Source organism: Phoenix dactylifera, chromosome 3 (assembly GCF_051530095.1).
Source record: "Phoenix dactylifera cultivar Ajwa chromosome 3, Ajwa_hap1_PhDact_Kaust_v1.1, whole genome shotgun sequence".
NCBI classification, from domain to species: Eukaryota; Viridiplantae; Streptophyta; class Magnoliopsida; order Arecales; family Arecaceae; genus Phoenix; species Phoenix dactylifera.
The window spans coordinates 50670189-50687548 of NC_143192.1; the positions used below are offsets into that span (position 1 = coordinate 50670189).

A 17360-nucleotide genomic window follows, 5' to 3' on the forward strand; every position below is an offset into this window, starting at 1 on the left:
AAAGGTTTCAGGTCTTGGAGAACGGTGGGTGGGTTTTTTTAACCTTTTTAGCTAGTGGCAATTTTTGACTGCTGGTTATATGAAGGCCCGTGTAGGTTAAACACATGATCGAAAGTTGCACTAAATCCAAAGTACCCCACCAAGAAGCATTTAAGGCTACGTGGTCTCTTCTCTATGAGCATAGCACTCTCTTGTATCTATTGGTATGCCACTGTTGGTGACCCTGAATCCATGCATGTGATGTTGGGAAACTTAATCCAAGTGAAAGAAAACAGGAGAAATAGCCCATAGATCTCTCTAGTGACATGACTCTGAAATTGGATATGCGAGCTCAAATTTGCTTTGGAGTTTTTTTTTTTCTGAGTTTTTTTTGCATAAATACCTTCCTAAATATTGAATTTTGCATGAATACCCTTTCAAAATTAATATTTGCATGTATACCCTCGTAAATACTTGTTTTGCTATTCTATTCTTTTTTATTTTTGTTTTTGCATATGTACCCATACTATTTAACGACGTTAAAAAATTAACGATTTCAAATTAAAATGACTAAAATACCCTTAATGATTAGACATGCAAATCCCGATAGCAGAAAAAGAAGACATGGACAATATGGTAATTTTAAAATTTTATTTTATTTTTAATTAATATAAATATGAATTTTTTTAACACCATTAGAACAACCCTTATATTACGGGCATTTGTACAATAACAGAGTTTTACGAGGGTATATATGCAAATATCAATTTTGAAAGGATATTCATGTAAAATCTGATATTTAGAAGGATATCCATGGAATAAACTCTTTTTTTTTTTGCTTTTTGCTTAGCAAGGCAGGGAAATAAAAGGAGAACACCAGAATAACCAAAAACGTTCAATTCTCTTCTTTATATACATATACATACATACATACATATATATATATATATATATATATATATATATATATATATATATATAAAAGAGAGCCATTGACTTAGATGGCAGTGCCTATACGAGATTAATGTGAACAGCTGATATACCACTAAAAGAGAGAGAGAGAGAGAGAATTGAACAAAGCCAAATCTGATTCCTTAGGATAACGAAGAGTACAAGAACCAAAGCAAAATATTAAACTTGTTTAAATAAAGCATCTCATGCTACCTTGCGTCAGGGTTAAACAATGCAAGTGTAGGATACTGTTTTAACCTACGGACTTAGAAATGCAATTGCCACATCGATACCAGGAGAATCAATGGACAAATGTACTGGATTGATGGAATTGAATGTTGCACCAATCTCATTATGCCTCACCGAAGAAAGAGGGAATTAAATTGCGTAGAAGCAAGCCATGTACCATATGATGTGGACCGCCAACCACGTAATCTCATAGTTGATGTACGGAAAACTTGCCGACATACACTGTTCTTGTAATCTGTGCCATGAATCTGGTCAGGCCATCTTCAAATTTTGATACATCGGAGGTCCAGATTGTAACTTCTTACAAAATTTTCAGGCATCATATCCGCATATATGGCTGATAGCAATGCATTACCTGTCGAATATTCATGCCATATAATTGCTTGCGTATCCCAAAAGATACATGTATTATAGGTGAAACCGATAGGCTGCCATGCATTGATTCCATTGGATAAAGCAGGAAGGTTCTTGGTGGGGTTGGGACCAGACACATTGGTCCACCATATGATCTTAAGATCCAGGACCTACACTATTTGTATTAGTAGAAGAAGTAGAAAAAGAAGAATTATTTAGAGAATGATCGCAATAATATAAACACTAAGTTATAACAGTGATTATTCTTCTTCATAAAAAAAATATTATGGACTCGTTTGGTTCGCTGGAAGAGTTTTTTTTCAATGAAATATTTATTTTTTCTGAGAATATGATTTCTTGAAATATGATGCATCGAAAAATAATTTTGGCATGTTTGATTGACCATAAAAAATTGGGCTTATGTTTGGCCGAGTGCCTAAGCATCTGCTTTCTTGAAAAAGTTGTGTGAAATATTTATTATACCTTTAATAAAGAAAAAAACTTTATTCATAAATTTTGACGGCTTAAGAGTAGTTTAGGGGAAAAAAAAGATATCCAAATTTTCAACTAGGAAGAACGTAGTTTTTTCATGTTCCTTAATAACCTCCAGCATCCAAGTATAAGCCATGCAAAGACATGAATTACATATAAGACCTGGTAAACTTTTCTAGCATATAAATTTGGTAGCATAGAATTATAAACTGCAGTTGAATCAAATTAAGGCCTGAGATATCTATATATGTACCTACATGTGCATGTTGAAATGTGATTCAAAAGGCAGACTTCGTCTATGTTCTTAGCTCAACTAAGTCAGATGTTTCTTTGCTTATGTGTTATGTTAGTTTTCATATATTTCCCATTTTTGCCTTTGTGTCCTGTTAATGTCCCATTTTTCTTGTATTTAGGGGAGAAATTGAAGGATTCTACTAAACGAACATTCGTATAGTTGTTAGCCTACTTACAGGGACATTCGGTCAATGAATAAGATCATCAAGGCATCAAGGTTTTTCCACCAAAACTTCCCTCCATTACTTGTCTAGTTTGTGCTGTTTCCGCTCTGTTCTCACTGTAGAGACAGAGCTTAGCTCCTCTCTTTTCATAGATGGTACCTTTTCCCAACAAACCTTTGGCATCAGAGCTGCGTTTGGGTTACGCCTAGGTGAAGGAGTGCAGGTGGTTGAATCCCATGGCTGCCAAGTTTCAAAGTTTATTCTACACCCCCCAGTCTTTGTTTAAAAGCTTAGCTCCTCTCTTTTCATAGTATTATTCTACACCCCCCAGTCTTTGTTTAAAAGTTTGTGAGACAGACATCATGGCTGCCAAGTTCAATGAGTATTTCTAAACCTTTGAGTCCCATCTTCGAAGGTGAATGCTATGAATTTTGGAGCATTAAAATGAAAGTTTTAGTCATGTCTTAAGACCTACGAGATTTGGTTGAGAATGGATATGCAAATCCAGATGACAAGGGAAGATTAAGAGAGAACAGAAAGAACAACGCGCAGGCAATGTTCTTCATTCAGCAAGCTGTCCATGAGACAGTTTTCTCAAAAATTGTAGCAGCAATTACCTCGAAGGAAGCTTGGATAATATTGCAAAGGGAGTTCCATGGCTTGTTGAAAGTAATTACTATGAAACTTCGATCCCTTTGTCGAGAGTTTGAAATATCACTCATGAAAAAGAAATGAATCAATTCAAGTGTTTTTATCTAGACTTACTACTATTGTCAGTCAGATGAAGTCATATTTTGATCAAACTGTAGTTGAGAAGGTTTTGAGGAGTTCAACTCCAAAATTAGATCATGTAGCCGTCGCAATTGAGGAGTCTAAAGATTTGTCTGCCTTTTTGTTTGATGAACTAATGGGTTTTCTGCAAGCTCATAAAGCTAGGTCTAATGAAAGTTGTAGATGTCGAAGAAAAGACATTTCAGGTCAAGGTGAAGCACATCCTCTAAGAAATACTAGCTAGTTTCACATGATCAGCAGGAAGAGGACATGGTAGAGGTGCATATAATGGAAGAGGTTGTGGCATTTATGCTATGGACATTTAAATATCAATGACCTGATATTGTTGAATCTAAAAGGTATGCATGGTTGTTGTACTGTCCGAGATTGATTCTCTAGATGATGCATGTGAAGGTTGCATGTATAGGAAGCAATGTAGAAAGCTATTTCCTGTCATGAAGTCATGGAGGGTTGCTCCACTTGAATCAATAAATGCTGATTTGTGTGGGCCTATGAGGACTGAGTCCTTTGGTAGGAGATGGTATTTTTTGTTATTTACTGATGATTACAGCAGCATGAGTTGGATGCATTTTTTGCAGTACAAATCTGAAACTCTTGAAGCTTTTTAAAAATTTCAAAATGTCTATTGAAAAAATACCATTGGATTGAAGTATCATATTGATGGGAGCATACAAAAGTATAAAGCACAACCATCGGAGAAAAATGAAATACTGTATTGAAGCATAGAAAAGTATAAAGCATGTAAATACTATATTGAAGCTTCACGAATAAAATATAAAGATAATGAAACAAAATGAAATCCATAAATTAGAAAACAAAGATTTACATCATTATTATCTAATACATAGCTTTTATTTAATAGGTAGAGAAAAAAGAAATAAAATTATAGCTTTTATTTGTGCATGCGCCTACATACATGAAGAAGTACTTTGGGATGATCTCTTTCGTAGATATTTAATATGAATTTGCTAATACAGGCACTAGTTTTTCTAATAAGAGAGGAAATATACTAGCTGGGAATGTAGAAAGATTTAGGAAGAATTATTTTATATTCTTCATATAGATTTACTAGTGAAAACATACTATTGTTCAAAAAATATAGTCATAAATATCAATAAAAGTGGTAGGTACCTTTTATAAGTCAGAATATAGATTCAGTAAAAGACAAAAAAAATATTGTGAAACGAAGTATAGTACGAAGAAATGGAAGAATGTGGGACAAAAAGCTTTTACAGTAAGCCAAAAAAATAGGGACAAATATATCTAGTAAATAAATATAGAATGTTAATATTTTAGTGGGAGGATATTAATAAATATTCTCTCTTGAGGCATGCCGGCCAATTGCTGGCTAATCCAAGGCTTTATGCAATAAGATTAATATGTAATTAGATTATTAATTTTTCATTTAATGATGTGGTATATTGAATAAATCTTTCTTCAGATAAATATTAAACAGGAGGCTACTTTAAGAAGTGTTTCCAACCTAGAAGCTTTAAAAGCTAATACATTTTGAGTAGAAGAGGCGAAGATCTAGAATTGTATATATTGAATTCTATCTGTGTTATTATAAGAAACTTAAAGATTATTAATTTTTAGAACAAGTTGTATCGATGTTGTAGAATCTTTTAACATTTTTGCCGCTATACATTAAGCTAGTCTCCTTTCCTTTTTCTCCAAAAAAGCAAAGAGCCTTTAGTTTCTGTTATGATGAAAGAAATGTATATATTTCATATAGAGATTTATTGGAAGAATGCAATTATAATTGATGAAATAATGCCCATGGGCTTGATACCAAGCTATGTATAATTTCCTTGTAAAGCATATCATACCAATTTTATTCAAGGCAAGCGCCACCGCTGCTACGACAGATATACTTCAAACTTTATATTATCAAACAAATGATTTGCATGCTTAAAGTTCAGTAAAATAATTTTTTTCCATATTAATTATAATTTCTCTTCTTCCAATAGAAAAAAATTAGGAAATAGAATTGTAATTTTTCCACTACACATGAAAAAGGACAGCGACCAAGTTAATCTTCAAAACTGGAGCATCAAACAAAAGGTTTGAAGCTAGTCATATAAACTATAAGGTGATTTTCAGAAAACTAAAACTGGGCAACCACCTGTAAGGGCAATTTCACACGAGATGATACGAAGGTGAGAAGCTCAAAGTTCGTATGAGATGAATATCTCCATATCGGCACATAGACAGGACGTTACAAGCAAATAAATGTGTGTGTGGAGTTGAAAAAGCGAGGGCTTCCAACTTTCCATTCCATCGATTGGGACAGTAAATGGTGAAGAAGAATAAAAGCCAGAGAGAGAAAAAGAGAAGGCTATGGAGTGGAACCTAGGCTACAGAAGTTAGAAGGGACACGTACGGGGGTTGTGGGGAAATAAAAGTATAATAAGTAGACAAATGTAAGACCAGCAGCACAGGTTGAAATTGAATGAAAAGCTGGAGGTAAACCTTAATGGCCGGAGAGACTTGTCCACAAGTTTAAGGACTCACTAAAATTAAATTCCCTTTCCCAGTAAGAATAAAAAAAAATGCGAAAGGAGTGCAAGGGAATCGAAGCCTCATTCAGTTTATTCTCTCTCTAAGCCAAGCCACCCAAGTGTCATCCTCTTACACATCCTCCCTCCCCACCCAACCACTAGAAACAGGCAAGAACCCACCGCAACTTTCACTACACACTGTACGCTCTTTTTACCACTCCATCCTTCTCTCACCTTTCACACAACTCCTATTCCACTCCACCCATGTACACAACTATGCTCATTTCTCACATCATGGGAGGCCAGTATGAGTAGGAGGAGGAGGAGGAGGAGGAGCAGGAGCAGTACTATTGCTTGAATAAGGAGGAGGAGGCAGGAGGAGGAAGAGAAGGGTGAAGAAATGGAGCTTTTCCCGGCGCAACCTGACTTATCTCTGCAAATTAGTCCCCCAGACAGCAAGCCGGCATCAAGCTGGAGCAGAAGTGATGAGGGCCGGGATTTTGGGTTTTGGAGGAGAGCCATGGACTCCGCTAGCAGCAGCATCAAGAGCAGCACCTCCCCTTCGACGCAGAAGGCCGACACCGGTGGCTTTGACCTCTCCTTGGCAAACCCAAGTGTCGTCTCCAGCACCAACAACACCAGCCACCTTCCTCACCAGTACCAATATTTCCATCTGCATCACCACCAAAAATTCCTACATGACGGGTATCGCCAAGATCTTGGTGGTATGAGACCTATAAGAGGAATTCCGGTGTACTACAACCCTCCTTCCTTTTCTTTCCTCCACAACCAGCAGCACCACCAGCATTTATGTGGCTCATCTTCCACTGCTTCTTCGATCCACTACACGGCGCAAGGCATGCCGAGGTCGCCGCGGCTTTTGCCGCGGTTCCCTGCAAAGCGAGGCATGAGAGCGCCGAGGATGCGGTGGACGACCAACCTCCATGCGCGCTTCGTCCATGCAGTTGAGTTGTTGGGAGGGCATGAAAGTATGAATCGCCTTGGTGCCTTTTTTTTTTAATTTTTCTGTCTTCGTTTTCTTCTTCTTTTTTCTTTTTGAATCATCAGTTTTATATGAGGGCATAATTCACTTTGTGTGAATTGATCTGATCTTGGTTTCTGGTTATTTGTTGCGCTCTCTGGATCTTAGGGGCCACGCCAAAGTCTGTTCTTGAGCTCATGGATGTCAAAGATCTCACTTTAGCTCATGTGAAGTCCCATTTACAGGTGAGGAATTCTCTCTGGGTCTCGAGTACTCTCAGTTGGGTTTTCAGTATTGAGGTTGCAGAAAATTTTTAGCTGTTCTCTCCTCTCTTCTTTCTCCTCCATCGTTTGGTCGACTCTTGTTTCTTTAACACTTGTGCTTTTTTTCTTCACTTGGGAAGCTTGAGCTCATAATCATATATTCAAGCAAGGGAACATCATATATTGATTCATGATGGGTTTTTTTTTTTTTTTAAAGAATGATCCAAGATAAATTTTAGATATTATACTTGAGGGAGGAAGATGGATCTTCAAAATTTTTAGAGAAAAAATCATTTCAACTCAAAATTTTCTTGCTCTCTTTTCCTATCATCTTCACTCCTAGCTTGCAGTATCAAAAAGCCTCCTCTCCTATTGGCTAGGCTCTCTCTCTCTCTCTCTCTCTCTCTGTGTGGATATTTGTAAGTTCTGCAAGTTTCTAGCAGCTTTTGCTTGAGCTGCAGAAAGCATGCCACTAAAAGCATGGGAGAAAAGCAAAATACTGAGAAAATCAATGTAGGGAGATTCAATTCTAAAGAAAAAAAAATATGAAGTACAATGTACCATCATTTCTCCATAATTTTCTCTTCTTAGGGTTGCATATGGTGGCTGATATTACAATAATGAATGTAGAAATGCACAGTCGATATCTGTTCTTCTGAAACTATGTAATATTTATACTTCTAATGCAATTGGGGGAAGCAATTTGCTTCCTCCATTACCCTTCAAAAAACAAAGAAGAATGTAGAAATGCATGAATAAATGGGAAATTTTGCAGAGAAATAAATATTTTACTTTATATCTTAATTCAAAAACTACGATGAGTGGGTAATTTATTCATAAGCATCCTATATTTCATCCATACTAAAATGATATGCATTATAGAACAAGAATACGCATATATTGGACAACTTCAGCAATCTTCCATGTAATTGTTTTATTTAGTGATTCATGGTACATTTATATGTATGGTTGCAGATGTATCGGACTGTGAAGACTACTGATAGACCAGCCACTTCTTCTGGTAATGCTGATTTGTTTCTTCCAATTGTTTTTATCATTTGTCTATCATTTTGTTTTTATTGCTGGAGGGAGAGCTTTCCAGGATTCTAATTTTTATAATAGCAATGATTGCTTATCCCAGACCAAACTGAACCTATAGAAATTTCTGATGACAACTTGCTCAATATCCGTGGATCAGAAGCCTCAGTTCAGCATGTCAGGTCGGGTGGTAGTCATAGCACCTGTTCTGGCCTTTGGAACAATACTTCGAGGTGATAACTTACTGTTTCTTGCTTTATTTTTTTTTTTCCTATCCAGTTATTTTTAATGAAGATTACCTGTTCCCAAAGATTTCTTCATTGTATAAGAAGAGATTTTTTTTTTTTTTTTGGAGAGAGGGGGGGTGAGTAATAGACCTATTCCATTATCCCAAAAGACTTCTTAGTTGGTTGATAACAAATAACTGATAAGAAGAAGTAATTTATATCTCATGGACATTGTGAGAAACTAGTTACTTCTTTTGGTTACTCAATGGTCAAAAAGAGATAAAATATCCTTCTCAAAAAAAAAGAAGAACTCAACTGGTGATTCAATAGCTTTTTAAGTTAGACTACTGCTAGTTTCCTGACATGAAATGAGAAATAAAAAATTTTAATCTAATTCTTGATTCTTGTTTCTTGCGATGGAAGACCCAATTCTTGATTGCTATTGTAGCTACTCAACTAGTGTTTCTAGTGCACATGCTCCCATTTATTTCCCATTGAAAGAAGGATAAATTTTTAAGTAGGTTCAATGTCTGAGCCTTCAGGTGGGCCTGAGATTTAAAATATTATGAAAAAGGATTTGCTATGCGTAAAAGAACTAGAACCTTTCTCCATTTTTGATTCTTCTTGTATGCAATCTTGTTCTGTTTATATTTCTTCCTTTACGAAGTGAAACATGGACATACTGTTCGAGCTTGCTTCCGTCCTCACGAGTTTTCTGCTGTAGATTTTTTTCTACTCGATCTATTTATCGGTAAAATTGAGAATGACACATAAAAATACCTTCTTATTGTATTTGTTTTTCTTCTTCCCCGGGTTTCATTTTTCTCCAATGTAAGAATAAAGTCTAAGCCCTTGCCATTGACATCATGAAAAATTAGACTCAGTTAATTGAGAATTGAGCAATTTACTGCATGGTAAAGGGTATTGCCCTAGCAATGACAGAATTAAAAATGTGGTTCCAGGAATATCAACTACAGAAGCCTAGCTAGATCCATAGCCCAATCTACTTTAGGCAGATAAAAGTCCCTCCCTTCATTCCCTTTCTTTCTATAATACCAATATCCATCCAAGAGGTCACAAAAAGCACCAGAGATTATGGCTTTGTTCCATTTGTCCGGCATGAGGTCATCGTCGAACCACCAAGATATGGTGCAATGATCTCCACAAGTAGTTTAAGAAAGACCAGGGGAGCCAATCTATATCTCCCACTTCAAGAAACAGACCCACTTGAAAAATCTACGTCAAAAGGTACAGCTTTCACTTTGGGATTTTGCGGGTACCAAAGGCTAGCAGAAGGGGGACCCCCCATGAGGTTGAAGCCTTGGTGCAAAAGCTAAGCCTTTTGAAACTTCCCTGCTGTTTCTCTTCAGGGCAATGGGCAATCACATGGGAATTCGACTTTAATTCAATGGGTACTGTTGATAAAGCTAGCAATTCATGACAAGCTAATAGTGAAAGATGGCTTTCTTTTTCCCAGTATACTCTTTTCTTGCATGGATTTCCACTGATGGAAAAAATATTCCCTCCATGATGGTTCCTGCAGCAGGGAGGGCAGCTGGTTTCATGGCAAGCCAAAGGATTCCACCACTGGGAGCATTAACTCTTTCGAGGTACTCATTTCAACCCATCACTCATGATTATAGACTGTTATCTCTGTAACCACCATGACATAAACAATGTTATGCGTTCTTCAGACAACATAATTACACCATCTTTTATCAACTAAAGCTAAGAAACTTATATGAGATCTTTGACACCCACATACAGTTGCTTTTTGATAGTGATCACTCCCCCTGAGAATAGCTATTTTATGCTCGATCCTGCGTTAAAAAGAAAAGGAAGGAATAATTTGCTTTTGATCGTATCGTCAGCGTTGTAGCTACCCCAATAGTCAGATCAAAAGATTGACATGGAAGCACTTTTTGTGGTGCAGGACATGCAATCCAAAAGCTTCGAGATGATATCGGATTTGAACTCATCGTGCGTCTCGGAGATGAGCACAAAGAAGCCCAATCTCGAGTTCACCTTGGGGAGGCCGCATTGACTCTTTGAGCTCTCATCCTCACATCATATGATCAACTAGGAGGAGATCAAATGATCGGGTGCCCACAAGAGAATCAAGAAAAAGAAAAAGAGAGAAAGACAAGGAGACCATTGAGGCAGAAAGCAGAAGAAAAAGGAGACAATGAGAGTAAAAAAGCATATATGAAAGCTGAGAGATCTCAAAGGCTATGTTCTACGTAAATATGGGATGTGTTTATTGCTTCGAGATGTAAAGAGTGAGAAGAGAGGGTCTCCTTTTACTATCACAAAGGCATAAAGCACTGAAGGTATGGGGCTTTTTCATTCTCCTGCATGGGCACGTGCTTCGCTTTGTAGTTTTCCAACAAAGAGAGAAAAGAAAAGGAAGGGACTATGACATTGATCACTAGAATATTATATATAATGTCATGCAATCAAACTCGAAGGCAATTCCTATAGATTATCCAATCCTGAATTCACTCAGATCTTAATTAATTGAGAAATACAGTGTTTGTAGAGCTTGGTATGAGGAATAAGTTTCCTCTTTGCTGAGCTGATATTTGCATGTGTGTGCATGCACAAACACGTGCATGTGTGTGCCCCCCTGCACACGTGTGTTATTAACTTCTCTAGGTAATGCCTTAAGACAATTGGATGGCCTAAGATACATGAATGGAAATTGTAAGAAAGGATATGGAGAAGTTGACAATGACAAAAGTTTGGATTTTTAAAAGAAATAACTGGGAAAAGGAATGTTATAAAGTTGGCCGCAAATCAATTCAGATATAGAATATCTTGCTTTTGAAAAGAATTTATGAAAACAGTGATGGTCTTGATGGCTGATGTTGCTCCTAGGAATCAAGCATTCAGAAAGTTGACCTGCATGTTCTGGAAGGATCAATATAAAAACGAATGCACAAAGAAAAGCATCATCCACATCTACCTGACCATGTTGATATATATATGACTTTCTTTTTTATTTTTCCATTTTTTTTAAAAAAAAAGAGTTTCTCCTTTATCAAGTGATATGATCTTTAATGATAGGGTGCCAAGTGGTTAAATTGGTAAGTCTCTTGTGTGAAAAGAAGAGTCCTATATTTGATCCCTTCCTCGATCCGGGCTTCTATCTGACTTTCATCTATACTAGTTCTCAAATGACCTCGAAAGGTGTTGGCTCAGGACTTAGGATGTGTTTTATGTTAATATGGTCAAGAGGATTGCAGCTGAACTCATCTTTAGCTTCAAAAATTGACACCTTTATTGTTGTCAAGGTCTGAAGAATTAGTACCGGACCTTATACTGGTTCTCCGGTGGGACGGCTCAGTATAGGTCCGCATCATGCTGCACCAGGCCCGTACTGACACAGCGGAACAGACGGAGAAGAGGGAGAACGAAAGAGAAAAAGAAAAAGAGAGCGGAAAAGGGAGGAAGGGATACCAGCGGAGGGCCAACGGAGCTTAGCGAAGCCCGGCGGAGGCCGCAAAGGGGGCGACACTAAGAAAGTAAGTAAAGTCGGCAATCGATTGCTGACTTCACTTATGAATCGGCAAATTTTTTAAGTGGCCGACCCCTATTTCAAACAAAACAGGGGTCGGCCGCTTAAGTGTGCCTTCTTCCTGGCACCGGCTCCCTCACGACCTCCGCTGGCCTTCCGCCGGCATCTCTTCCTCCCTCCCCTGCTCTCTTTCTCTTTTTCTCCATCGTTCTCCCTCTACCTTTCCTTTCCTCCCCCGCTCGCTCTCTCTTTCCTTCTTCTTCTTTGGCTCCAGGAACACATCCCGTTTTTAGAGCCAAAACCATACCGATGGCTCATCAGTATGGTTCGAAATAGGTGGAACCATGGTTGGTTCAGTTGATGTTGGTTGTTGCTAGTGTTATAGGGTTGGAAGGGAAAGATGGAACGCCCGGTGGGAGAAGAACTACATTTTTTATGTCCATATGGAATGACAGAAGACTCCTGTTTGATAAAGGTGCTGGATGGTTAGCCAGGCTTTAGAAAAGGTATGTTCCAAAGAGATGTCCACATCTTTGAAAGAAATGCAGCTGGCCGAGGATGTGAGACGTGGGGTTAGGAATCAAGGGCAGCACTACATCAGAATGCCATAGCCTGTAAACGCTTCATAAGGACTGGAAACAGGGTACTGTAGCCAGAAACGAGGTGTCGTCTTCAAGGCATATATATATATATATATATGGACGCAAATTAAGGACAACGTTTCTAATGATGTATTACATAAAACTTTATGAACAAAACTTATAGATGCCAAGGTGCAGTAAACCATCAGTGGAAGTCGATCTTGACCAATCATAGCATGCATGGCATTCATATATGCAAGCGAATGCATCTCCATTTTCTTTTTCTTTTCTCTTTTTACCCGGAAGAAGATAAGATGGTGGGGTCTAATGGAAACCAAGCTCACCCCATAACTAATAAAATGTCAATATTGTAGTACATGTTCATGGCTGAGTTTAGTTCATTAATGTCAGAGATATGTGCTAATTCCTTCCAGATTGAGTCACCTATATACTTGTTTTCTTCAATGACTAAGAGGCTGTTTGGATGATTTGATGTGCTATACAAGTATGACAAATTGCATCTTTGAGCAAAAAAAAAGAACAACTGGTGTGGTACTCATAGTCCCAATCCTATACATTTTGATTGAGAGATGTGACATTATTACACAAATACCTTGTTATACCCTTCGCTTTATCTTAACTTTTCCCTGTAGAATTATTTTTTCAATAGAATTAAAGATGTGTTCTTTTCCTACAGAATTAGGATCAACTGAGTGAAAAACTTGTGAAACAACTCTTAAGGTTCTGATCCTGAAACATCCTTCAATGAGAGAAGGATGCTGCATGTCACTGTGCTATAGCCCACTTTGCAAGATAAACACATTCAGGATACTATTTTCTTCAGAAAAATATCACAAAATTGGTACCTGATACCAGTCATGGCATGACAAGGCCTAATTTATTAGGTCCTGGTCCTTTTAGGTAAAGCGCCATAGTGGGCGTGGTTTTCATGGATTGGTCTTAGCAGCAAACAAGCACCAACATTATCCTACCCCACCTCCTCCCTCCCCCCACCTCCCAAATTAAAAAAAAAAAAAGTCCTAACATTACATGCACAGAATATGAGCTCTTATTAATTATCTTGACTGATGTAATTTGATAGATCCCATGATTATCCAATTTAGTTAATTAAATCAATTTCTTTTAATTTAATCATTTCTATTTTTTATTTTTAAAATTAGTAATTCGTTAGATCATTATACAATCTCAAATATTTGTATCACTCTATGTATTGTTACCTATGTAGTTATATATAGCAGTATGTATGTCATATTATAGTTTTTGTTTTTACTTTTGGCAGAGCCTCACAATTAACTAAAGAAATCATTTTGATAGGAAGCTAAATTGAATCAAAGACCAGCCAGCTGGATGCTATTTTTTCCTCATTATATTGCTAACTGTTTTATCTACTTTTTCTCACTGACTGTTACTTATTTTTCTCCCGGATTTGCATTGTACATTCCATCCCTGTCTACTGTGACTCTTATGTACATACTTCTACGATATATTTAATAAACTGGGTAGCCCAGTCTCACCTTTCCTCAAAAAAAAAAAAATAGTTTTTTTTAAAAAAATTCTTCAGCTTCAATTCAGATAAAACAGATTTTTTTTTTTTTTTTTGGTTGGGTACACCGGCAGCTAAACGGACATGTTCGATCTATCTTTTGTCCCTCCAAACTTACCTCGGCCGGATTCGGAAATCCATCGGCATTAATTGTTTTTTTTCTCTGCATCTCAAATTATTTGTGCATAATGACACCATCACCCATTCCCTGGCTGGTGTTCGGAATGCGGGGAACGAGCCGCGTTGGACCCGTCGGTTGGGTGCTGACAGCCCATGTCTTGTCGAGCGACGTCAGATCTTGTCAAAAGGCCCGCTGTCTCCGCGGTATGGTTCGGACCCGCGTGAGGTGACGTCTCTTTCCACCCTTGTTTTCACCAAATCTCTCCCAAGTCCAAACAACGAAGAGAGAGAGAGAGAGAGAGAGAGAGAGAGAGAGAGAGAGAACGAGAGTCAACCAATGCCCATGCGGTCAACACTGAATCGGATGGCGTCTTCAAGTGGTGATGGCAAGGAAAACTTTAAAAACAAAAGATGAATCCTCCATCAGATGCACTCCCTTTTTTGCTTCCCAAAATGCAATAAAAGAAGTTCATTCAATATTTTGACTCAGTGGAAATGTTTGACTCCCCAAAAAATGGCCAAAATACAAGTTTATGTAGTGAACTCAAGTATCACAAATAATATCAGTTGCATTGAAAAAGTGCATTGTAAAAAGTCACTGATTGGCATGACTCAACCAAATCCTTGATCACTAAACTATGGTGAACAAATTTTCCATCTAGGGTAGGTTGGATACACCGCGGAATGCATTAAAAACTTCAAAAATTATATGGCTTTAAAAGTCATGTGGGTTATTTCTTGTCCTTGGCAACTTGTGGTACAAAAGTCAATGCATTTATGGAGACAGGTTGTGATGATAGATAAGACAAGAGAGAAATATTTCAACCAACATGCGTTGTTTATACATTGCAGTAAAAAGCAAAGTTTGCCATCTACATGCTATGAGAGATCACTAAAGCTTCCATGCTCAACAAAAAAAATATGATGATTTTAGGTAGGTTCCACTTGCCACTGAGAATAGTAATTTCACTAGCAACTTATACGACTAGTTAATAAGGATTGCATTGGTCAAATATGACCTAATAGATTTCAGAAATTTCAAAAAAAGAGCTAGCCTAATTGCCTGGCTCGAACAATATAAAATTTTCCTCAAGATATTCAATATGCATCCCTACCCAACACATCTTAAGTCACATGTTAATGTTCGATGGTGCGACAAGTGACGGTCTAAACTAAAGATCAACATATATATATCTCATGACGGTGTAGCTTTTTTTTTTTAATAAATTAATTTTTACTATTTCCGTTTTGTGCAAGCAGAAAATAAATATCAAAAAATTTAAAAGAAATATCCACCACACCAGTCCCCAGTATAATTTCAGTGTAATTAACCACATAACATTGTCACGTAGTTTGCAGTATTATTAGCTTCTCTATAAATGTGTGTTGCTTTATATGTTAGCAGAGTTATCCAATAATCCTGTATCAAAGGATAAGAATTAACCTATAAAAATTGTAAATGAGATAATCAACTAACAACTGTCGAAGAGTCTTTCTCAAATATAATGTTAGCATGTTGTTTATGCATGTGGTGAGCAAATTTATCCCTAAATAGAAGGTGGTTTCCCTTGCGCTTTCCACTGTTTCCTGTTTCCCAAACACATCGATTCCTCTACATTCCAAAAGTGGCTTCTATGCTCGTCCCTCCCAAGTCCAATTATGCGAGAATCACGCGGGAGCCCAAACGGTAATATCCTGCTCCTCCCCTCCGCCATCGCCACAAAAAAAGGAACACCGCCCCGGGAATCACCAGCCGTCCATTCCCTGCCACTCTTCGACGTGTCACCACCACGTGACGTCCCTTCCTACCTGCCCTAGAAAGAGAGGAAGGGATCGGAGTGCCCGGTCAACCCTGGCAGGCCTCATTCGCCCGAGGAAAAAAAAATCCCGAAAGCCGAGGAAGGAAAAATAAAGAAAAAATAAATGATTTCGCACTCCATTGCTTTATGATTGGGAGGTGCCCGCGGGCAGCGGGAAGGGTCCGTCCTATCCCATCCCCGGGCAACCCGGGCAGCTCGGGCTTCGCATCCTCTGATGGCGACCCGACCGAGCCAGTCGTCCTTTGTCCGCCCGGTATTCAAGGACCTGTCCCATTTCATTTATTTTCTTATTTATTTATTTATTTATTTATTTGGATTGATTAAATAAAGAGTTATTTTTACCATCTTGTTTCATGGGAGAATGGGAACTCTACGGATAGTTCACATGCGGATCGGATGGTGACGTGACCACTCTGGGGTTTTCCTTCCCGGTGGTAACCCGGGATAAGATATCCACTGGGGGGATAATATCGCGATCCGTTATAAAGGTGGTATGGAATGGTCTCTTCGTGCGTTTTCTCGGCGATACAGAGAGAGGGAGAAGGAAAAGGAAAACAAAATTACTTAATATATTTATTAAGATTGTTTAAAGCTAATTGATATTGCGAACTAGGAAACTTGAGTTATCTATTATGTTGTATTTCCAATTCACGAGGATAACATCAACCTTGATGGTATTTCCAATTAATAGTCACCTTTTCATCTAGAAGTATATAATGCTTTGGGTTATGGATGTTAATGCTGCTTTAGGCTTTGGGTTGTGGTTAATGTGTTTGCTTGTACAAACAACTTCAATAAGGATGGGGGCATTGATTGACCATTACCAGTTTATTAATAGAAGCCCAAGTGTGCAAATAATATGTAGACAAACAATACTACTTAAAAAAAAAATGAATATTGCTTGGGATGATAAAACAAGGACCCAATTATAGAGTCTACAAGTCAATAAAACTTACTCCCTGGAAGGACATAACCTCTATTGAACTTTATACAGCAGCATAATTGGTCTGGCTTCAAACATGAAAGAGATATTTCTCATGTGCAAATGATATATAACTAAATTTTACTGCTTTTTTTTAAGAAAAAACAAAGATTGAAGACTGCTTCAGATGGTAAAACAATGACCCAGTTATAGAGCCTACAAGACGATAAAACTTAATCCCTAGAGAGACATAGCCTCGATCAAACTTTATGCACCAACATAAATGGTTTAGCTTCAAAAATGAAAGAAATATTTGTCAATCTGCCCACCGTGCTTAGAAATTTAGAATATTTAGAAGCAACAATAAACCTGCTGAATTTTCACACCGTCCTCGCATTCCTCTTCACACCCCTTTCACCTCATTAGCTTGAGGGATTAGCTTGTGGAGATATAATTAAGCTGAGATGCATATGTCTTCAACTAACTCCCCAAGTGTATGCTTGGATGAGTCTTCATGATGAAGGAAATAAACTTAAAGCCAGTCATTTTT

General features: G+C 37.7%; 1 protein-coding gene across 3 annotated transcripts; it reads left to right on the forward strand.

The window, feature by feature from the left end:
- The first annotated feature begins 5836 nt into the window (after positions 1-5836).
- On the forward strand, positions 5837-10758 carry LOC103714598 (putative transcription factor KAN2). 3 transcript variants are annotated; one of them, XM_039118623.3, is made up of 6 exons: positions 5837-6765; positions 6927-7003; positions 7997-8042; positions 8181-8292; positions 9830-9896; positions 10220-10758. In XM_039118623.3, the coding sequence occupies exons 1-6, from the start codon at positions 6177-6179 to the stop codon at positions 10328-10330; spliced, it is 1002 nt and encodes a 333-aa protein (XP_038974551.2). In that variant the 5' UTR covers positions 5837-6176; the 3' UTR covers positions 10331-10758. The 3 variants fall into 3 exon arrangements, with proteins under 3 accessions (XP_038974551.2, XP_038974544.2, XP_038974546.2); XM_039118616.3 differs by having other exon boundaries at positions 5844-6765; positions 8163-8292; XM_039118618.3 differs by having other exon boundaries at positions 5844-6765; positions 8163-8292; positions 9833-9896.
- Positions 10759-17360: the final 6602 nt, after the last annotated feature.